This window comes from Cydia splendana, chromosome 24 (assembly GCF_910591565.1).
Source record: "Cydia splendana chromosome 24, ilCydSple1.2, whole genome shotgun sequence".
Classification (NCBI taxonomy): Eukaryota; Metazoa; Arthropoda; class Insecta; order Lepidoptera; family Tortricidae; genus Cydia; species Cydia splendana.
The window spans coordinates 8,922,129-8,945,998 of record NC_085983.1 but is presented as its reverse complement, the minus strand read 5'-3'; the positions used below and the strand labels follow the sequence as shown (position 1 = coordinate 8,945,998).

Sequence of the window (23,870 nt, the reverse complement as noted above, 5' to 3'; positions counted from 1 at the left end):
GTTTTGAGTTATTTCTTGTTATCATCAGCGAATTTTTGGTCACAAGTTGCTGCCCCTAATATCTTGCCGCCCTAGGCCCGGGCCTACTGTGCCTTAGGGCAAATCCGCCACTGCATCTCCCTCAAACTATCCTCTGATAGTTCAGCCACTCAGCTAATAGCTATAGTAAGTTCAATTTCACCTTATATTTCCGACATGGTTGTAAAATTGTTATGGAATAAACTACCTATCTTATAAATACATATCTCATCTTAATAGGTACCATCTACTTGTATATTGTGATAGATAAAATAATACAATCTATTTAAGAACATATAGCATTTTTTTTTTTTAGTTTTCACATTGCTCAATATAAATAAATATAATGTATGTATTAAAATTAAGTGATTTAAAATTCATTCGTTTGTCGTTCGTTTTCCGTGCGTCGTAAGAGATCTTTACGTCGTAGAAATGGGCTATTTTAGTGGCATGTCCATTTAAAACTGGGCTCCGATCTGGCGGCGGACGTTCCATGGGATATCTTCGATGCTGTCGTAGCATACACAGACCTTTCCATGGCCCCGCTTGCCCGGTTTGCCCGGATGGCTCGGTTTACCTGGTCTGCCTGGGCCTCCTGGTTGACCTGGTTAATACATTCTTGAGTTAATATTGCAACCATGCGTCAAAATACATAAACCAAGAGCTGAGTTAGATATTTAAATGAAATACCTAGTTTATTATGTCCCATATTTCGTTATATGAACACCAAGTAGAATTTCATGGCAGAACTAAGATACTTATCAAAACAAAATACATTTATTTGAGACAGCCAGAGATCCAGAGATATATATTTTAGTCAGAGTTCATTCAATCTATGTTAAAAAGGACTACCACTTGAATAAAAACACTTTTTAATTCCGAAAATAATGGCTTGCCAGAGTATATACGTCCACTATTTACTTCATCGAAACAATCGGCATTCTTACCTGATTGACCTGGGCCTCCCGGTGTACCTGGGCTTCCCGGTGTACCTGGGGTTCCCGGAGTACCTGGGGTTCCCGGAGTACCTGGGGTTCCCGGTGTACCTGGGGTTCCCGGTGAGCCTGGGCTTCCCGGAGAACCTGGGCCTCCCGGAGTGCCATCGGAATCATCGTCTCCTGGTTTTCCTCCGTGGTGTCTTGGTTTTCCTCCGTGGTGTTTTGGTTTTCCTCCGTGGTGTTTGCCTCCATCTCCTGGATGACCTACGCAGGGAAGCGTATTTAGGATGTCACATTATTTATTTTAACGACTCGCTAAAAATATTAAAAATGTACGATATTAAATGCTTCATGTATGCAGACAACATATGCACTACATCTGTACTACTTATAAAAAATGTCATCAAAGCCACACACAGAGTTGAAACAAAAGTTTTGTCAAAAAATTTTCCTTGAGCAAACGAAGGTAATGTTGCCACTACCAAAAAATGCTAGTTCGCATTCAGAAAATTTTCAATGAAATATACCCAATTTTGTCAGCGGAAAAAAGCTGTACATGGGAGATTGATCAGCCGCGCTTACATTTTTTAAATTTGCCGTCTTTTTCTATTGACAAAGCTGGCTTGCCAGAGTCTATACGTCTACTATTTTTTTCATCGAGACTATCAGCATTCTTACCTGGTTGACCTGGGCTTCCCGGTGAACCTGGGCTTCCCGGTGAGCCTGGGCTTCCCGGTGAACCTGGGCTTCCTGGTGAGCCTGGGCTTCCTGGTGACCCTGGGCTTCCTGGAGAACCTGGGCTTCCCGGAGTGCCATCGGAATCATCGTCTCCTGGTTTTCCTCCATGGTGTCTTGGTTTTCCTCCGTGGTGTTTTGGTTTTCCTCCGTGGTGTTTGCCTCCATATCCTGGATGACCTACGGATGGAGGCGTATTAGGATGTAATATTATTTATTTTAACGACTCGCTTTTTGCCTATTTAAGTTTAATTCTAAGGCTTATAATGTTTTGTAGCATTGCCTGTAAACATTTTTCAATGTGGTGTTAAATAAAAATTTTCTATGTCTATGTCTATGTCTAAAAATATTAAAAATGTACGATATTAAATGCTTCATGTATGCAGACGACATATGCACCACATCTGTACTACTTATAAAAATGTCATCAAAGCCACACACAGGGTTGAACTAAAAGGTTTGTAAAAAAAATTTCATTGAGCAAACGAAGGTAATGTTGCCACTACCAAAAAATGCTTGTTCGCATTCAGAAAATGTTCAATGAAATATAGCCAATTTTGTCAGCGGAAAAAAGCTGTATATGGGAGATTGATCAGCCGCGCTTACATTTTTGAAATTTGCCGCCTTTTTCTATTGAGAAAGCTGGCTTGCCAGAGTATATACGTCTATTATTTTTTTCATCGAAACTATCAGCATTCTTACCTGGTTGACCTGGGCTTCCCGGAGAACCTGGGCTTCCCGGTGAGCCTGGGCTTCCCGGTGAACCTGGGCTTCCCGGTGAACCTGGGCTTCCCGGTGAACCTGGGCTTCCCGGTGAGCCTGGGCTTCCCGGTGAACCTGGGCTTCCTGGTGACCCTGGACTTCCCGGATAACCTGGGCCTCCCGGAGTGCCATCGAAATCATCGTCTCCTGGTTTCCCTCCGTGGTGTCTTGGTTTTCCTCCGTGGTGTTTTGGTTTTTCTCCGTGGTGTTTGCCTCCATGTCCTGGATGACCTACGCAGGGAAGCGTATTAGGATGTTATATTATTTATTTCAAAGACTCTCTAAAAATATTAAAAATGTACGATATTAAATGCTTCATGTATGCAGACGACGTATGCACTACATCTGTACTACTTATAAAAATGTCATCAAAGCCACACACAGGGTTGAAATAAAAGGTTTGTCAAAAATTTTTCCTTGAGCAAACGACGGTAATGTTGCCACTACCAAAAAATGATTGTACGCATTAAGAAAATTTTCAATGAAATATAGCCAATTTTGTCAGTGGAAAAGAGCGTGAAATTCAAACTGTATATGGAAGATTGATCCGGCGCGCTTACATTTTTTTAATTTACCGCCTTTTTCTACTGAGAATGCTGGCTTGCCAGAGTATATACGTCCACTATTTACTTCATCGAAACAATCAGCATTCTTACCTGATTGACCTGGGCCTCCCGGTGTACCTGGGCTTCCCGGTGTACCTGGGGTTCCCGGAGTACCTGGGGTTCCCGGAGTACCTGGGGTTCCCGGTGTACCTGGGGTTCCCGGTGAGCCTGGGCTTCCCGGAGAACCTGGGCCTCCCGGAGTGCCATCGGAATCATCGTCTCCTGGTTTTCCTCCGTGGTGTCTTGGTTTTCCTCCGTGGTGTTTTGGTTTTCCTCCGTGGTGTTTGCCTCCATGTCCTGGATGACCTACGCAGGGAAGCGTATTAGGATGTAAATTATTTATTTTAACGACTCGCTAAAAATATTAAAAATGTACGATATTAATTGCTTCATGTATGCAGACGACATATGCACTACATACAAATGTCATCAAAGCCACACACAGGGTTGAAATAAAAGGTTTGTCAAAATTTTTTTCTTGAGCAAACGAAGGTAATGTTGCCACCACCAAAAAATGCTTGTTCGCATTCAGAAATTTAGCCAATTTTGTCAGTGGAAAAAAGCGTGAAATTCAAAATGTATATATATGGGAGACTGATCCGTCCCGCTTACATTTTTTTAATTTACCGCCTTTTTCTACTGAGAATGCTGGCTTGCCAGAGTATATACGTCCACTATTTACTTCATCGAAACAATTGGCATTCTTACCTGATTGACCTGGGCCTCCCGGTGTACCTGGGCTTCCCGGTGTACCTGGGGTTCCCGGAGTACCTGGGGTTCCCGGAGTACCTGGGGTTCCCGGTGTACCTGGGGTTCCCGGTGAGCCTGGGCTTCCCGGAGAACCTGGGCCTCCCGGAGTGCCATCGGAATCATCGTCTCCTGGTTTTCCTCCGTGGTGTCTTGGTTTTCCTCCGTGGTGTTTTGGTTTTCCTCCGTGGTGTTTGCCTCCATCTCCTGGATGACCTACGCAGGGAAGCGTATTTAGGATGTCACATTATTTATTTTAACGACTCGCTAAAAATATTTAAAATGTACGATATTAAATGCTTCATGTATGCAGACAACATATGCACTACATCTGTACTACTTATAAAAAATGTCATCAAAGCCACACACAGAGTTGAAACAAAAGTTTTGTCAAAAATTTTTCCTTGAGCAAACGAAGGTAATGTTGCCACTACCAAAAAATGCTAGTTCGCATTCAGAAAATTTTCAATGAAATATACCCAATTTTGTCAGCGGAAAAAAGCTGTACATGGGAGATTGATCAGCCGCGCTTACATTTTTTAAATTTGCCGTCTTTTTCTATTGACAAAGCTGGCTTGCCAGAGTATATACGTCTACTATTTTTTTCATCGAGACTATCAGCATTCTTACCTGGTTGACCTGGGCTTCCCGGTGAACCTGGGCTTCCCGGTGAGCCTGGGCTTCCCGGTGAACCTGGGCTTCCTGGTGAGCCTGGGCTTCCTGGTGACCCTGGGCTTCCTGGAGAACCTGGGCTTCCCGGAGTGCCATCGGAATCATCGTCTCCTGGTTTTCCTCCATGGTGTCTTGGTTTTCCTCCGTGGTGTTTTGGTTTTCCTCCGTGGTGTTTGCCTCCATGTCCTGGATGACCTACACAGGGAAGCGTATTAGGATGTAAATTATTTATTTTAACGACTCGCTAAAAATATTAAAAATGTACGATATTAATTGCTTCATGTATGCAGACGACATATGCACTACATACAAATGTCATCAAAGCCACACACAGGGTTGAAATAAAAGGTTTGTCAAAATTTTTTTCTTGAGCAAACGAAGGTAATGTTGCCACCAACAAAAAATGCGTGTTCGCATTCAGAAATTTAGCCAATTTTGTCAGTGGAAAAAAGCGTGAAATTCAAAATGTATATATATGGGAGACTGATCCGTCCCGCTTACATTTTTTTAATTTACCGCCTTTTTCTACTGAGAATGCTGGCTTGCCAGAGTATATACGTCCACTATTTACTTCATCGAAACAATCGGCATTCTTACCTGATTGACCTGGGCCTCCCGGTGTACCTGGGCTTCCCGGTGTACCTGGGGTTCCCGGAGTACCTGGGGTTCCCGGAGTACCTGGGGTTCCCGGTGTACCTGGGGTTCCCGGTGAGCCTGGGCTTCCCGGAGAACCTGGGCCTCCCGGAGTGCCATCGGAATCATCGTCTCCTGGTTTTCCTCCGTGGTGTCTTGGTTTTCCTCCGTGGTGTTTTGGTTTTCCTCCGTGGTGTTTGCCTCCATGTCCTGGATGACCTACGCAGGGAAGCGTATTAGGATGTAAATTATTTATTTTAACGACTCGCTAAAAATATTAAAAATGTACGATATTAATTGCTTCATGTATGCAGACGACATATGCACTACATACAAATGTCATCAAAGCCACACACAGGGTTGAAATAAAATGTTTGTCAAAATTTTTTTCTTGAGCAAACGAAGGTAATGTTGCCACCACCAAAAAATGCTTGTTTGCATTCAGAAATTTAGCCAATTTTGTCAGTGGAAAAAAGCGTGAAATTCAAAATCTATATATATGGGAGACTGATCCGTCCCGCTTACATTTTTTTAATTTACCGCCTTTTTCTACTGAGAATGCTGGCTTGCCAGAGTATATACGTCCACTATTTACTTCATCGAAACAATCGGCATTCTTACCTGATTGACCTGGGCCTCCCGGTGTACCTGGGCTTCCCGGTGTACCTGGGGTTCCCGGAGTACCTGGGGTTCCCGGAGTACCTGGGGTTCCCGGTGTACCTGGGGTTCCCGGTGAGCCTGGGCTTCCCGGAGAACCTGGGCCTCCCGGAGTGCCATCGGAATCATCGTCTCCTGGTTTTCCTCCGTGGTTTCTTGGTTTTCCTCCGTGGTGTTTTGGTTTTCCTCCGTGGTGTTTGCCTCCATCTCCTGGATGACCTACGCAGGGAAGCGTATTTAGGATGTCACATTATTTATTTTAACGACTCGCTAAAAATATTTAAAATGTACGATATTAAATGCTTCATGTATGCAGACAACATATGCACTACATCTGTACTACTTATAAAAAATGTCATCAAAGCCACACACAGAGTTGAAACAAAAGTTTTGTCAAAAATTTTTCCTTGAGCAAACGAAGGTAATGTTGCCACTACCAAAAAATGCTAGTTCGCATTCAGAAAATTTTCAATGAAATATACCCAATTTTGTCAGCGGAAAAAAGCTGTACATGGGAGATTGATCAGCCGCGCTTACATTTTTTAAATTTGCCGTCTTTTTCTATTGACAAAGCTGGCTTGCCAGAGTATATACGTCTACTATTTTTTTCATCGAGACTATCAGCATTCTTACCTGGTTGACCTGGGCTTCCCGGTGAACCTGGGCTTCCCGGTGAGCCTGGGCTTCCCGGTGAACCTGGGCTTCCTGGTGAGCCTGGGCTTCCTGGTGACCCTGGGCTTCCTGGAGAACCTGGGCTTCCCGGAGTGCCATCGGAATCATCGTCTCCTGGTTTTCCTCCATGGTGTCTTGGTTTTCCTCCGTGGTGTTTTGGTTTTCCTCCGTGGTGTTTGCCTCCATGTCCTGGATGACCTACACAGGGAAGCGTATTAGGATGTAAATTATTTATTTTAACGACTCGCTAAAAATATTAAAAATGTACGATATTAATTGCTTCATGTATGCAGACGACATATGCACTACATACAAATGTCATCAAAGCCACACACAGGGTTGAAATAAAAGGTTTGTCAAAATTTTTTCCTTGAGCAAACGAAGGTAATGTTGCCACCAACAAAAAATGCGTGTTCGCATTCAGAAATTTAGCCAATTTTGTCAGTGGAAAAAAGCGTGAAATTCAAAATGTATATATATGGGAGACTGATCCGTCCCGCTTACATTTTTTTAATTTACCGCCTTTTTCTACTGAGAATGCTGGCTTGCCAGAGTATATACGTCCACTATTTACTTCATCGAAACAATCGGCATTCTTACCTGATTGACCTGGGCCTCCCGGTGTACCTGGGCTTCCCGGTGTACCTGGGGTTCCCGGAGTACCTGGGGTTCCCGGAGTACCTGGGGTTCCCGGTGTACCTGGGGTTCCCGGTGAGCCTGGGCTTCCCGGAGAACCTGGGCCTCCCGGAGTGCCATCGGAATCATCGTCTCCTGGTTTTCCTCCGTGGTGTCTTGGTTTTCCTCCGTGGTGTTTTGGTTTTCCTCCGTGGTGTTTGCCTCCATGTCCTGGATGACCTACGCAGGGAAGCGTATTAGGATGTAAATTATTTATTTTAACGACTCGCTAAAAATATTAAAAATGTACGATATTAATTGCTTCATGTATGCAGACGACATATGCACTACATACAAATGTCATCAAAGCCACACACAGGGTTGAAATAAAATGTTTGTCAAAATTTTTTTCTTGAGCAAACGAAGGTAATGTTGCCACCACCAAAAAATGCTTGTTTGCATTCAGAAATTTAGCCAATTTTGTCAGTGGAAAAAAGCGTGAAATTCAAAATCTATATATATGGGAGACTGATCCGTCCCGCTTACATTTTTTTAATTTACCGCCTTTTTCTACTGAGAATGCTGGCTTGCCAGAGTATATACGTCCACTATTTACTTCATCGAAACAATCGGCATTCTTACCTGATTGACCTGGGCCTCCCGGTGTACCTGGGCTTCCCGGTGTACCTGGGGTTCCCGGAGTACCTGGGGTTCCCGGAGTACCTGGGGTTCCCGGTGTACCTGGGGTTCCCGGTGAGCCTGGGCTTCCCGGAGAACCTGGGCCTCCCGGAGTGCCATCGGAATCATCGTCTCCTGGTTTTCCTCCGTGGTTTCTTGGTTTTCCTCCGTGGTGTTTTGGTTTTCCTCCGTGGTGTTTGCCTCCATCTCCTGGATGACCTACGCAGGGAAGCGTATTTAGGATGTCACATTATTTATTTTAACGACTCGCTAAAAATATTAAAAATGTACGATATTAAATGCTTCATGTATGCAGACAACATATGCACTACATCTGTACTACTTATAAAAAATGTCATCAAAGCCACACACAGAGTTGAAACAAAAGTTTTGTCAAAAATTTTTCCTTGAGCAATCGAAGGTAATGTTGCCACTACCAAAAAATGCTAGTTCGCATTCAGAAAATTTTCAATGAAATATACCCAATTTTGTCAGCGGAAAAAAGCTGTACATGGGAGATTGATCAGCCGCGCTTACATTTTTTAAATTTGCCGTCTTTTTCTATTGACAAAGCTGGCTTGCCAGAGTATATACGTCTACTATTTTTTTCATCGAGACTATCAGCATTCTTACCTTGTTGACCTGGGCTTCCCGGTGAACCTGGGCTTCCCGGTGAGCCTGGGCTTCCCGGTGAACCTGGGCTTCCTGGTGAGCCTGGGCTTCCTGGTGACCCTGGGCTTCCTGGAGAACCTGGGCTTCCCGGAGTGCCATCGGAATCATCGTCTCCTGGTTTTCCTCCATGGTGCCTTGGTTTTCCTCCGTGGTGTTTTGGTTTTCCTCCGTGGTGTTTGCCTCCATGTCCTGGATGACCTACGCAGGGAAGCGTATTAGGATGTAAATTATTTATTTTAACGACTCGCTAAAAATATTAAAAATGTACGATATTAATTGCTTCATGTATGCAGACGACATATGCACTACATACAAATGTCATCAAAGCCACACACAGGGTTGAAATAAAAGGTTTGTCAAAATTTTTTTCTTGAGCAAACGAAGGTAATGTTGCCACCAACAAAAAATGCGTGTTCGCATTCAGAAATTTAGCCAATTTTGTCAGTGGAAAAAAGCGTGAAATTCAAAATGTATAGATATGGGAGACTGATCCGTCCCGCTTACATTTTTTTAATTTACCGCCTTTTTCTACTGAGAATGCTGGCTTGCCAGAGTACATACGTCCACTATTTACTTCATCGAAACAATCGGCATTCTTACCTGATTGACCTGGGCCTCCAGGTGTACCTGGGCTTCCCGGTGTACCTGGGGTTCCCGGAGTACCTGGGGTTCCCGGAGTACCTGGGGTTCCCGGTGTACCTGGGGTTCCCGGTGAGCCTGGGCTTCCCGGAGAACCTGGGCCTCCCGGAGTGCCATCGGAATCATCGTCTCCTGGTTTTCCTCCGTGGTGTCTTGGTTTTCCTCCGTGGTGTTTTGGTTTTCCTCCGTGGTGTTTGCCTCCATATCCTGGATGACCTACGGATGGAGGCGTATTAGGATGTAATATTATTTATTTTAACGACTCGCTTTTTGCCTATTTAAGTTTAATTCTAAGGCTTATAATGTTTTGTAGCATTGCCTGTAAACATTTTTCAATGTGGTGTTAAATAAAAATTTTCTATGTCTATGTCTATGTCTAAAAATATTAAAAATGTACGATATTAAATGCTTCATGTATGCAGACGACATATGCACCACATCTGTACTACTTATAAAAATGTCATCAAAGCCACACACAGGGTTGAAATAAAAGGTTTGTAAAAAAAATTTCATTGAGCAAACGAAGGTAATGTTGCCACTACCAAAAAATGCTTGTTCGCATTCAGAAAATGTTCAATGAAATATAGCCAATTTTGTCAGCGGAAAAAAGCTGTATATGGGAGATTGATCAGCCGCGCTTACATTTTTGAAATTTGCCGCCTTTTTCTATTGAGAAAGCTGGCTTGCCAGAGTATATACGTCTATTATTTTTTTCATCGAAACTATCAGCATTCTTACCTGATTGACCTGGGCTTCCCGGAGAACCTGGGCTTCCCGGTGAGCCTGGGCTTCCCGGTGAACCTGGGCTTCCCGGTGAACCTGGGCTTCCCGGTGAACCTGGGCTTCCCGGTGAGCCTGGGCTTCCCGGTGAACCTGGGCTTCCTGGTGACCCTGGACTTCCCGGATAACCTGGGCCTCCCGGAGTGCCATCGAAATCATCGTCTCCTGGTTTCCCTCCGTGGTGTCTTGGTTTTCCTCCGTGGTGTTTTGGTTTTTCTCCGTGGTGTTTGCCTCCATGTCCTGGATGACCTACGCAGGGAAGCGTATTAGGATGTTATATTATTTATTTCAAAGACTCTCTAAAAATATTAAAAATGTACGATATTAAATGCTTCATGTATGCAGACGACGTATGCACTACATCTGTACTACTTATAAAAATGTCATCAAAGCCACACACAGGGTTGAAATAAAAGGTTTGTCAAAAATTTTTCCTTGAGCAAACGACGGTAATGTTGCCACTACCAAAAAATGATTGTACGCATTAAGAAAATTTTCAATGAAATATAGCCAATTTTGTCAGTGGAAAAGAGCGTGAAATTCAAACTGTATATGGAAGATTGATCCGGCGCGCTTACATTTTTTTAATTTACCGCCTTTTTCTACTGAGAATGCTGGCTTGCCAGAGTATATACGTCCACTATTTACTTCATCGAAACAATCAGCATTCTTACCTGATTGACCTGGGCCTCCCGGTGTACCTGGGCTTCCCGGTGTACCTGGGGTTCCCGGAGTACCTGGGGTTCCCGGAGTACCTGGGGTTCCCGGTGTACCTGGGGTTCCCGGTGAGCCTGGGCTTCCCGGAGAACCTGGGCCTCCCGGAGTGCCATCGGAATCATCGTCTCCTGGTTTTCCTCCGTGGTGTCTTGGTTTTCCTCCGTGGTGTTTTGGTTTTCCTCCGTGGTGTTTGCCTCCATGTCCTGGATGACCTACGCAGGGAAGCGTATTAGGATGTAAATTATTTATTTTAACGACTCGCTAAAAATATTAAAAATGTACGATATTAATTGCTTCATGTATGCAGACGACATATGCACTACATACAAATGTCATCAAAGCCACACACAGGGTTGAAATAAAAGGTTTGTCAAAATTTTTTTCTTGAGCAAACGAAGGTAATGTTGCCACCACCAAAAAATGCTTGTTCGCATTCAGAAATTTAGCCAATTTTGTCAGTGGAAAAAAGCGTGAAATTCAAAATGTATATATATGGGAGACTGATCCGTCCCGCTTACATTTTTTTAATTTACCGCCTTTTTCTACTGAGAATGCTGGCTTGCCAGAGTATATACGTCCACTATTTACTTCATCGAAACAATCGGCATTCTTACCTGATTGACCTGGGCCTCCCGGTGTACCTGGGCTTCCCGGTGTACCTGGGGTTCCCGGAGTACCTGGGGTTCCCGGAGTACCTGGGGTTCCCGGTGTACCTGGGGTTCCCGGTGAGCCTGGGCTTCCCGGAGAACCTGGGCCTCCCGGAGTGCCATCGGAATCATCGTCTCCTGGTTTTCCTCCGTGGTGTCTTGGTTTTCCTCCGTGGTGTTTTGGTTTTCCTCCGTGGTGTTTGCCTCCATCTCCTGGATGACCTACGCAGGGAAGCGTATTTAGGATGTCACATTATTTATTTTAACGACTCGCTAAAAATATTAAAAATGTACGATATTAAATGCTTCATGTATGCAGACAACATATGCACTACATCTGTACTACTTATAAAAAATGTCATCAAAGCCACACACAGAGTTGAAACAAAAGTTTTGTCAAAAATTTTTCCTTGAGCAAACGAAGGTAATGTTGCCACTACCAAAAAATGCTAGTTCGCATTCAGAAAATTTTCAATGAAATATACCCAATTTTGTCAGCGGAAAAAAGCTGTACATGGGAGATTGATCAGCCGCGCTTACATTTTTTAAATTTGCCGTCTTTTTCTATTGACAAAGCTGGCTTGCCAGAGTATATACGTCTACTATTTTTTTCATCGAGACTATCAGCATTCTTACCTGGTTGACCTGGGCTTCCCGGTGAACCTGGGCTTCCCGGTGAGCCTGGGCTTCCCGGTGAACCTGGGCTTCCTGGTGAGCCTGGGCTTCCTGGTGACCCTGGGCTTCCTGGAGAACCTGGGCTTCCCGGAGTGCCATCGGAATCATCGTCTCCTGGTTTTCCTCCATGGTGTCTTGGTTTTCCTCCGTGGTGTTTTGGTTTTCCTCCGTGGTGTTTGCCTCCATGTCCTGGATGACCTACGCAGGGAAGCGTATTAGGATGTAAATTATTTATTTTAACGACTCGCTAAAAATATTAAAAATGTACGATATTAATTGCTTCATGTATGCAGACGACATATGCACTACATACAAATGTCATCAAAGCCACACACAGGGTTGAAATAAAAGGTTTGTCAAAATTTTTTTCTTGAGCAAACGAAGGTAATGTTGCCACCAACAAAAAATGCGTGTTCGCATTCAGAAATTTAGCCAATTTTGTCAGTGGAAAAAAGCGTGAAATTCAAAATGTATATATATGGGAGACTGATCCGTCCCGCTTACATTTTTTTAAATTTACCGCCTTTTTCTACTGAGAATGCTGGCTTGCCAGAGTATATACGTCCACTATTTACTTCATCGAAACAATCGGCATTCTTACCTGATTGACCTGGGCCTCCCGGTGTACCTGGGCTTCCCGGTGTACCTGGGGTTCCCGGAGTACCTGGGGTTCCCGGAGTACCTGGGGTTCCCGGTGTACCTGGGGTTCCCGGTGAGCCTGGGCTTCCCGGAGAACCTGGGCCTCCCGGAGTGCCATCGGAATCATCGTCTCCTGGTTTTCCTCCGTGGTGTCTTGGTTTTCCTCCGTGGTGTTTTGGTTTTCCTCCGTGGTGTTTGCCTCCATATCCTGGATGACCTACGGATGGAGGCGTATTAGGATGTAATATTATTTATTTTAACGACTCGCTTTTTGCCTATTTAAGTTTAATTCTAAGGCTTATAATGTTTTGTAGCATTGCCTGTAAACATTTTTCAATGTGGTGTTAAATAAAAATTTTCTATGTCTATGTCTATGTCTAAAAATATTAAAAATGTACGATATTAAATGCTTCATGTATGCAGACGACATATGCACCACATCTGTACTACTTATAAAAATGTCATCAAAGCCACACACAGGGTTGAAATAAAAGGTTTGTAAAAAAAATTTCATTGAGCAAACGAAGGTAATGTTGCCACTACCAAAAAATGCTTGTTCGCATTCAGAAAATGTTCAATGAAATATAGCCAATTTTGTCAGCGGAAAAAAGCTGTATATGGGAGATTGATCAGCCGCGCTTACATTTTTGAAATTTGCCGCCTTTTTCTATTGAGAAAGCTGGCTTGCCAGAGTATATACGTCTATTATTTTTTTCATCGAAACTATCAGCATTCTTACCTGGTTGACCTGGGCTTCCCGGAGAACCTGGGCTTCCCGGTGAGCCTGGGCTTCCCGGTGAACCTGGGCTTCCCGGTGAACCTGGGCTTCCCGGAGAACCTGGGCTTCCTGGTGACCCTGGGCTTCCCGGAGAACCTGGGCCTCCCGGAGTGCCATCGGAATCATCGTCTCGCGGTTTTCCTCCGTGGTGTCTTGGTTTTCCTTCGTGGTGTTTTGGTTTTCCTTCGTGGTGTTTGTCTCCATGTCCTGGATGACCTACGCAGGGAAGTGTATTAGGATGTAATTTTTTTTTAATTATATTAACGACTCGCTAAAAATATTAAAAACGTACGATATTAAATGCCTCATGTATGCAGACGACATCTATGTATGATGTTTCCAAGAATTTGACACTATTGGTGGGATTGGCAGGGGAAACTGGCGCCAGCTGTAATGGCTCCTCTACACGATGGCCTAGCGCTGGACCAGCGAGATGGCCGTGCGATGGTTATGGCTCCTCTACACGACGGCCCAGCGATGGCCCAGTTAAGATAATGAAGATAACTTGAATTTTGACAACCGCAATGCATTTGATGACGTCTTTTGGACAAGTTCCATGAGGTGAGGTTTGTATGTTGTGTATCTAAAGTTATACTGTCCATTGTTTAAATTTTAATTGATTGTAATTTTTAATTGCACCCACTTAATTTCCTATACCTAGTTAAGATTACTTAAGAATCTTAAGATACATACGTTTATGATGTGAAGTTTTGCTTGATTCTTCGGATGAAGAGCTCTTGGAAGATTTATGAGTCCTGCGGTACCCTGCAGGAGAAACATGTTTTGTTAACCATCTTGATTTTATTAAAAATGATTAATAAAGTAACGGTTCATATTAAGTTCCCTTCCGTCCGTGGAATCTGTTTATTTAAATATTATTGCACAACACAATACAGGAAAGTGCAAGTGGCTGGTATGAATCATGTAATAGCATTACATGTATTGTTATTATATATCTTACCATATCTCGGGACCATGGGGTCAAGGACCTTTGGGAGGCGTGCGTGGGGCCGAAGCCAACAGCGCAGAGGCCCTTTAAGTCAGTTTGATGTCATGTAGAACGCCTGCTATATAGAAGCCATTCATGCACGGGTACCACAATAGATACCCCGTGAACCGGTCTCAGCAGGCATTGGGGTTATTGTAACAAAAATGGTAAGAATTCAGGGCTATGGATGAAGTTTGGCTGGAGCTTAATATTGGGTTACTTATTGCAAAGAGGTCCGGACACCTGCCATAACAATGCTAACACACGTTATCGAGGCAGGCGGTGACTTGCCGCTGACTAGATATTATTATTAGGGTTCCGTACCTCAAAAGGGAAAAACGGAACCCTTATCCTTATAGGAGTTGTTATAGGATCACTCGTGCTTCTGTCTGTCTGTCTGTCCGTCTGTCACAGCCTATTTTCTCGGAAACTACTAGACCAATTAAGTTGAAATTTGGTACACAACTACACATATGTAAATTAGTGACCCAAAGAGGGACATGTAACGTAAATAAATGAATTTCTAACATGGGGGCCACTTTTGGGGGTAAATGGGAAAATTAAAAAATAAAGTTGTCAAATGAAAGAGCTCATTTTGAGAATTTCAAATACTTATATATTTTTTTATAATTTTAAAATATATAGGTTAGAAGTTATTTAAGAAAATAGCCCCATCTTTACCGAAACTACTGGGACAAAAATTTTGAAAAAAATACACAAAATAGTTCTTTACCTATAGATGATAGGAAAACCTATTAGAAAATGTGCAGTCAAGTGTGACTCGCACTTAATGTACGGAACCCTTGGAACGCGAGTCCGACTCGCACTTGTAGTTTTTAATAGTGTACACTTACACTCAGTCCTGGAGCGCGGCACAAGTTTCATGACCACAATGCCATCCTCTTCCTCAGTTATAATGTCGTACTCTTCGTTTTCTGTGAATTTGATATGAATACCATATTTACCACATTCGTTATGCTATTTCAGTGTGAATATGTGTAGGTATGGTAGTATGGTAGTGTGAATATATGTGGTGAGAATTGGTAAGATTTAAAATAAATGTTTAACACAAGGTGTAACAAAAATTGTGGCGATCCGTTTAAGGGCATATTCGGTATCGTGTTCTGATTAGGAAAAAGTCTTAGAGCATTTAGTAACTGGAGTCGCCTTTAAGAGCTTACCCCTCTGCCGAAAAACTTGCACAATTGTGCAAAGTTTTGTATGGACTGACATGGCTATTTGTATTTGTACGTTACGTACAAATCATGTAGAAATAGCAATAGGTACATTTGACGTCCCCTCCCCCACAAAAATCGGCAGACTGTTTCGTACCGAAAATGACAGCCCTGACGTCTCCAGTTACTAAATGCTCTAAGGGAAAAAATACTTAGACGAAAAAAAATTATGAGACGAAAAAGATGGCCGACTTGGACTACAGCCCCATAGAAACAATTTTTTTTTCGCGTCAAGAAATTATTTCTTCTACTTTTTCCTAATCAATTAATAATCAGAGCACGATACCGAATATTATGCCTTTAAACGGATCCACACTATTTTTTTACACCTTGTATTTATAGGTACTATACTATTTATGTAATTACTCTAATTAGTGGTTCTTGTGTATGTTTTGTGATACTTACTCGGCAGTTTTATGTCGACCAGCCTGTGATTTACTGTAAAAAAATTAAAAAAATAATATTTTCAAGTGTGTATTACTAAATAGGTATTCATATCAAATTCTTAATAAAATATTGGCTGCTTGTGTAGGTAGGTAATATACATGTAGAGCATACTGACGTGACGTTCACAGTTGTTGAACTAAAAATGTTGTTGCTTATGATGAAAACATTTTGTTTCAACTGATGGGGTTGGCAACTGTCAGATGGCGCCAGCATAGGTTTACTCTGTTTTTTTTCTACTTTTTTCCTATGGGATTTGGCTTAAAGGGATGAAAACCATAAAATCCAAATGCTTTCTCCTTGACAGCCTGATACGACGCGACGTTTTTCCTTTACTTGGTCCATGTACGCCTCTTTCCAGTCTTTCCTCTGTTTCAAAGCGGCATCACTCGGGGTGTTGTCCACTAACACCCCGAGTTATGCCGTTATTATACTTATTATTCATGGTAATATTGCTGACAATATTGCCAAAGTCCTGTATAACGTTGTACCTACCTGTGTCATCGTCATCGTACTTGTTTTTCTCTACAGTTTCGGAGCTCTCTGAAGACTCTAAAAACAAATAATCAAATTATTAGTGCTTTAAGAAATACTTTGTTGTTAGATTGACAGAAGTTGCCTTCCGTATGCACATGTCGAAGTCAGGTAAGTACCTAGTATTTCCATTTTCCAATCCAGTTACCATTATAATTCGTTTTTTTTTTGCATTTTTAGAAAAAGACTACGCGATCTTGACGTGTCTAAAAATTCTGCATAAGGAAAAAGAAAATTATTTCCTACATGGCTTGCCAAACTATAGAATGAGTAAGATTTTTGGGTAGATAGCTCACCGTTGCTTTCCTGAGATTGCGATTTATGCCTTTCCTCGTTCAATTCCACGTTAGTCTCGCCGTTCTTTTCGTTTTTGATGGACCATTTGGATTGCTCTGTGGAGATGAAATTGGTGTATTAAAGACTTTCCGTCATAATACCTGCGTCTTAGTCTGCGTTTCCACCAGAGATGTGCGTTTTAAGAACCAATGGAATCACTTACTTCGTTTTCTTCGCTCAGCGTGCAGCGATTCTATTGGTACTTAAAACCGCAATCGTGGAATCGCAGCCTTAACATGTTTGCAAAGAAGAATATTATATATAAAGCGTGTATAAAGCTGTATATTAATCCCTATCTTTCATCGCATCTTTTTAAGTCTTTCGGGCTGTAATGGTGAGAACATATTATAGGTAATTAGAGTCAAATCAAGACAAGTTGCAACGATTTTGATAGCACACGCAGTGCAAGATGGTGCAAGTGCTATTTTGAACGGTAAACTTCTATGATATTATGACGTACTTATATCAATCAATCAATATTTTTTATTGCGAGAACATAGTTGAATTATGTACACAAGGTGATAACATTTTAAAGAGCGTGTCTTATATGTTCTACCAGAGCAGGCATGCAATAGGTAATATTTACAATAAGTTTTACAACAACTGCAAAAACAAACTACCAAATCAATATATAGGTACACTAATGTCAAAATATTACAGAGAATTTAATGTCTAAATATTACACAAATAGTTATTTGTACAACAAGAGATCAAAGTTTGATATTTCTTCGAGTGCTTATTTTGAGTCCCGTGCAAGCGAAAGATTCTATAATAGATTCACGAGCGTAGCGAGTGAATCTAATTTAGAATCTTGAGCGTAGTAAGGGATTCAAAAGCGCACGAGATGTAAATAACTTTGATCTCGTGTAGTACACAAAATTTTTCACCCTAAGCAGTGAGAACATACCTAGAGGGACAGAGATAATAGAACCCAAGTATATCGAACTTGTATTAGACCCCGCATGTTGAAATGACATTTGACTATAAAGGTCACTTGAATGTCATTTTGTCTCACTCAGTGAGTAAAATCGCATTTTGCTCACTGAGTGAAACACGCTCAGTGAGCAAAGTACCCTTGTTTGAGCTGCTGAGATGAAAAATAGTTTGTTTTACTTTTCTTTCACAGTGTTCAGTATTACCTGCTGACTAGCTTTGTATACATTCTAAATGATAAAACTAGTGTAATTCAGTTTTGTAATAGTCTCACTGAAATACTTTATAATTATTACCTTTACTGTTATATATTTTTTAGATAGTATTCTAAATTGTCAAGCTCCTCCACAGGACAGGCGTTGCCTAGTGTGGAGGTCAGTAAAAACTGTACCTTTGTGAATATTCATTAGAAAATAAACATTTTATTCTTTTATTCTTCTTATTCTTAAATTTAATGTCTAAATATTACACAAAAATTAATTACTTGGTCAAATCAAATCAAAATAGGTACCTAACAATTTTATAGTATTAAGTAATGATGTCAGATAAGTAACATTTGCACTGCGTGTGCTGTCAAAATCCCTGCAGACTTTTCTTGGTCTCTATACATCTGTCTATCTTTTTATATATTTTTATTTTGCTTGTTTTACATTCGGGTTCGTTGTTAATTACTTAAGTATTAAGTATTCGTATTGAGTCTTACCGGATTTCTCCTGGGCCTGAGCACTGTTTTGGCTTGACTTGCTGCTTTTTTTAGTGACCTTGCTGCCATCTTTGCCTTTCTTGGTTATGTCGGAGGTTTCTACAAAGCACAGACTTGGGTTTAGTAATCTGCTTCAAATTCCATTTGTACTTAATCTACTACAGATGCTAAAGCCCACTTGCACCATTCCACTAACCCGGGGTTAACCGGTTAAGCCTGAAGTTACCATGGTTACCAGTACAATTTGACACTGGGTTAACGGTTTAACCGCTTAACCCCGGGTTAGTGGGATGGTGCAAGTGAGTCTAAGGCGTAAATAAACGACATAAAATTGATTGCTAAATAAAATACGAGGGATTGAAACACAATTTAAAGATAAATTTAGAGACTATTTATCAGATAGAACGTGGTGATTCTCCTATCTAACCGAGTTCACTGATTCAATAACCCCTTTGTCTGCCAACAACTTAAAATGATCTATCCCTTTATAAGGCCTACTTAAATATTATACCTACGGCAAAAGTGATCATCCTATAACAGCCTTCTGTATCTTTTTAGCAGAAGTTTTAGGACTTTATAATGGCGATGAGACTTGAATCGTGTATTTTTTATCTTAGAACGTTAAAGGGCTATCCCCCTCCCCCCCTCCACGCATCGCATTCCTCAATGTTGAGGGTCGTGACCTCCCTTTTGAAACACTTTTAGAAAGAGCTATGCCAGCTGAAAAATTATGAAAGTCACTAAAGCCAGTTTAGTAAAAAAGTAGGAATTACCGGATTTCTTCTCAGAAGCGGCTCTCTTCTTTTCAGCAGAGCTGGACTGAGCAGTGATGACGGTCCCGTCTCTTTTGGTCTTCTTGCTGAAGGCGGACTCTGTAAAACAAGCTTGATTTTAGGTCGCTTTGGATAAACCACATTTAAACTACTCTCCTCCAAAGATGACAGTTTTCGAACAATAATTTCTCTGATAGGTATGTCTTTTAATTAATATTTTTAGCAGCAAAGGTGTTACTTTTCTTTGTAGATTGTATCTTTACGCAAATACAGATTAGTTATATGTATTTTTATATACCATCGGATGATTCCTGTTGTGCTTTTTTCGCTGACTTGGAGCTCTTTTTGCTGACGATGGACTCTCCATTTTTGCGTTTTACCAACGAAGAAGATTTCTCTGAAAAATACAATAATGTTACTCAATTGAAATGATAATAACTATTTTGTTTAGTGGACCAAAATGTATGTACAAATTGCGTTCAGTTACCTACTTATAGGCAAGGTATTAAATATCGACACGGACAAAGTGCCAAAATATGTACACACTACCTTAATCTATAGGCAATGAGGTCGTGTATACATACAGGTTTTAGTTGAGTATTTATACATACCATCGGATGATTCCTGTTGTGCTTTTTTCGCTGACTTGGAGCGCTTCTTGCTGGCGATGGACTCTCCATTGTTGCGTTTTACCAACGAAGAAGATTCCTCTGAAAACACAATAATGTTACTCAATTGAAGTGATAATAACTATTTTGTTTAGCGGACCAAATATATGTACAAATTGCATTTTCAGGTTAGGTACAGTCAAGGTATTAAATGTCGACACGGACAAAGTGCCAAAATATGTACACACTGCCTTAATGTATAGGCAATAAGGTTGGGTATACAGACAGGTTTTAGTTGTGTATTTATACATACCATCGGATGATTCCTGTTGTGCTTTTTTCGCTGACTTGGAGCGCTTCTTGCTGGCGATGGACTCTCCATTGTTGCGTTTTACCAACGAAGAAGATTCCTCTGAAAACACAATAATGTTACTCAATTGAAGTGATAATAACTATTTTGTTTAGCGGACCAAATATATGTACAAATTGCATTTTCAGGTTAGGTACAGTCAAGGTATTAAATGTCGACACGGACAAAGTGCCAAAATATGTACACACTGCCTTAATGTATAGGCAATAAGGTTGGGTATACAGACAGGTTTTAGTTGTGTATTTATACATACCATCGGATGATTCCTGTTGTGCTTTTTTCGCTGACTTGGAGCTCTTTTTGCTGACGATGGACTCTCCATTTTTGCGTTTTACCAACGAAGAAGATTTCTCTGAAAAATACAATAATGTTACTCAATTGAAATGATAATAACTATTTTGTTTAGTGGACCAAAATGTATGTACAAATTGCGTTCAGTTACCTACTTATAGGCAAGGTATTAAATATCGACACGGACAAAGTGCCAAAATATGTACACACTACCTTAATCTATAGGCAATGAGGTCGTGTATACATACAGGTTTTAGTTGAGTATTTATACATACCATCGGATGATTCCTGTTGTGCTTTTTTCGCTGACTTGGAGCGCTTCTTGCTGGCGATGGACTCTCCATTGTTGCGTTTTACCAACGAAGAAGATTCCTCTGAAAACACAATAATGTTACTCAATTGAAGTGATAATAACTATTTTGTTTAGCGGACCAAATATATGTACAAATTGCATTTTCAGGTTAGGTACAGTCAAGGTATTAAATGTCGACACGGACAAAGTGCCAAAATATGTACACACTGCCTTAATGTATAGGCAATAAGGTTGGGTATACAGACAGGTTTTAGTTGTGTATTTATACATACCATCGGATGATTCCTGTTGTGCTTTTTTCGCTGACTTGGAGCGCTTCTTGCTGGCGATGGACTCTCCATTGTTGCGTTTTACCAACGAAGAAGATTCCTCTGAAAACACAATAATGTTACTCAATTGAAGTGATAATAACTATTTTGTTTAGCGGACCAAATATATGTACAAATTGCATTTTCAGGTTAGGTACAGTCAAGGTATTAAATGTCGACACGGACAACGTGCCAAAATATGTACACACTACCTTAATGTAATAGGCAATAAGGTCGTATATACATACAGGTTTTAGTTGAGTATTTATACATACCATCGGATGATTCCTGTTGTGCTTTTTTCGCTGACTTGGAACTCTTATTGCTGACGATGGACTCTCCATCCTTGCGTTTTACCAACGAAGAAGATTCCTCTGAAAAATACAATAATGTTACTCAATTTAAATGATAATAACTATTTTGTTTAGTGGACCAAATGTATGTACAAATTGCGTTCAGTTACGTATAGGCAAGGTATTAAATGTCGACACGGACAAAGTGCCAAAATATGTACACACTACCTTAATGTAATAGGCAATAAGGTCGTATATACATACAGGTTTTAGTTGAGTATTTATATATACCATCGGATGATTCCTGTTGTGCTTTTTTCGCGGACTTGGAACTCTTATTGCTGACGATGGACTCTCCATTGCCGCGTTTTACGAACGAAGAAGATTCCTCTGAAAAATACAATAATGTTACTCAGTTGAATTTTACATAGGTAGGTGGTATCGGAAGCACTCATCTCCGCGACAATTTTAAATCGCAGAAAAGTCATAAAACTATTTTGTTTAGCGGACCAGATGTATGTTCAAATTCCATTTTCAGTTACGTAGGTACAGTCAAGGTATTAAATATCGACACGGACAAAGTGCCAAAATAATATGTACCATAGAAGGTAGGATCCTATAGAAGTGGTATACGCGTGCCTAACGCAACTAGTTGCGACCAATAGCGCGCGTGATGCGAACTCATCAACCAATCGCGCGCGTGATGCGAACTCATCAACCAATCGCGTTGTACCGGTGTCACACCGCTGTACTGGCCCCTGTCATGCCTCATTCTTATGGTCCGTAAAGCCAGTCCCTAGATATCTATGTCAATGGGGGAATAAAAACAAATGTGAGACTGTGACAAGGACAAACAATAATAGCACTTTCGCTGCTACTCCTACTGAAAGATACATAAGACTATCCCATTCGCTCATTTTCCCCACCCATCATGCCTCATCCAGTTAAAATACTAGATTCATGATATGTACACACACCTTAATGTAATAGGCAATAAAGTCGTGTATACATACAGGTTTTAGTTGAGTATTTATACATACCATCGGATGATTCCTGTTGTGCTTTTTTCGCTGACTTGGAGCTCTTATTGCTGACGATGGACTCTCCATTGCCGCGTTTTACCAACGAAGAAGATTCCTCTGAAGAATACAATAATGTTACTCAATTGAAATGATAATAACTATTTTGTTTAGTGGACCAATTGTATGTACAAATGGCGTTCAGTTACGTATAGGCAAGGTATTAAATATCGACACGGACAAAGTGCCAAAATATGTACACACTACCATAATGTATAGGCAATAGGGTCGTATATACATACAGGTTTTAGTTGAGTATTTATATATACCATCGGATGATTCCTGTTGTGCTTTTTTCGCTGACTTGGAACTCTTATTGCTGACGATGGACTCTCCATTGCCGCGTTTTACGAACGAAGAAGATTCCTCTGAAAAATACAATAATGTTACTCAGTTGAATTTCACATAGGTAGGTGATATCGGAAGCACTCATCTCCGCGACAATTTTAAATCGCAGAAAAGTCATAAAACTATTTTGTTTAGCGGACCAGATGTATGTTCAAATTCCATTTTCAGTTACGTAGGTACAGTCAAGGTATTAAATATCGACACGGACAAAGTGCCATAATATGTACACACTACCAATAAGGTCGTGTATTTTATACACGCTTTATACAGGTTTTAATTGTGTATATTCATACATACCTTCAGATGATTCCTGTTGTGCTTGTTTCGCTGACTTGGAGCTCTTATTGCTGACGATGGTCTCTCCATTGCCTTTTTTTAGCCACGATGACGAGGATTGATCGGAAAAATACAATAATGTTACAAAGGTACTCATTTGATTTTCATAGTATCGGAACCAGTTGTCTTCCGCGACAATTTTAAATGCAAATATGATTACACAATTATGAGAAAGATTTCAATTAGTGATGTACCGCGACTATTGTTTTGGCCGACTAGCCGACTAATCGGCGCTCGGATGGCCGATTAGTCGGCCTACTAGTCGGCCAGATCATTATAGTTTCGTCTAAGTTCGGTTCAAATAACTTAAAAAACAATCGGTTTTACCCCCTAGTAACTTAGTAACGCTAAAAACTAAAATAAAATAAATAAAAGAATCCTAAGGCTATTCATACGACAACCGGACAAGAAAGCGACCACATGGTCAATAATTCGAGCAAAAGTTTTCGTAAGCACCCTAAATAGGAATTTGGGTAAAATAGGTGAAAAGTTTATGGTAAATATTTGCCGTTTCTTTATTTTTGCCCTGATTATCTGTCACTTATAAAGTGCCGACTAATCGGCCATTTTTGCCGACTAGTCGCCGACTAATCACCGACTAATCACCGACTACTAATGAGGCCGGATAGTCGGCTTTCCCGACTAGTCGTTACATCCCTAATTTCAATATTGGTTCAAAAAGTGGAATCTTGAGCGTTG

General features: G+C 41.1%; 2 protein-coding genes and 2 long non-coding RNA genes across 4 annotated transcripts; all 4 read right to left on the bottom strand.

Annotated features, from left to right (window-relative positions):
* Positions 1–460: 460 nt before the first annotated feature.
* LOC134802118 (GRIP and coiled-coil domain-containing protein 2-like) lies at positions 461–13,396 on the bottom strand. The gene is made up of 20 exons (XM_063774710.1): positions 13,241–13,396; positions 12,464–12,718; positions 11,824–12,060; positions 11,155–11,409; positions 10,498–10,752; positions 9,782–10,072; positions 9,005–9,259; positions 8,366–8,602; positions 7,697–7,951; positions 7,040–7,294; positions 6,401–6,637; positions 5,732–5,986; positions 5,075–5,329; positions 4,436–4,672; positions 3,767–4,021; positions 3,110–3,364; positions 2,394–2,684; positions 1,635–1,871; positions 966–1,220; positions 461–622 (listed from the first exon to the last, which is right to left on the bottom strand). Exons 1-20 carry the CDS (start codon positions 13,394–13,396, stop codon positions 461–463), a joined length of 4,890 nt encoding a protein of 1,629 aa, XP_063630780.1.
* A 632-nt stretch (positions 13,397–14,028) lies between these two features.
* Positions 14,029–15,944, bottom strand: LOC134802249 (uncharacterized). The gene is made up of 3 exons (XR_010145819.1): positions 15,908–15,944; positions 15,122–15,202; positions 14,029–14,044 (listed from the first exon to the last, which is right to left on the bottom strand). It is a non-coding gene; the product is annotated as an uncharacterized LOC134802249 (long non-coding RNA).
* Positions 15,945–16,331: 387 nt separating this feature from the next.
* Positions 16,332–21,459, bottom strand: LOC134802117 (cylicin-2-like). Its single transcript, XM_063774709.1, has 11 exons — positions 21,426–21,459; positions 21,080–21,178; positions 20,770–20,868; positions 20,457–20,555; positions 20,147–20,245; positions 19,837–19,935; positions 19,524–19,622; positions 19,226–19,324; positions 18,453–18,551; positions 16,777–16,872; positions 16,332–16,498 (listed from the first exon to the last, which is right to left on the bottom strand). Exons 1-11 carry the CDS (start codon positions 21,457–21,459, stop codon positions 16,332–16,334), a joined length of 1,089 nt encoding a protein of 362 aa, XP_063630779.1.
* A 246-nt stretch (positions 21,460–21,705) lies between these two features.
* LOC134802284 (uncharacterized) lies at positions 21,706–23,229 on the bottom strand. Its single transcript, XR_010145831.1, has 4 exons — positions 23,133–23,229; positions 22,757–22,855; positions 22,449–22,547; positions 21,706–21,798 (listed from the first exon to the last, which is right to left on the bottom strand). It is a non-coding gene; the product is annotated as an uncharacterized LOC134802284 (long non-coding RNA).
* Positions 23,230–23,870: the final 641 nt, after the last annotated feature.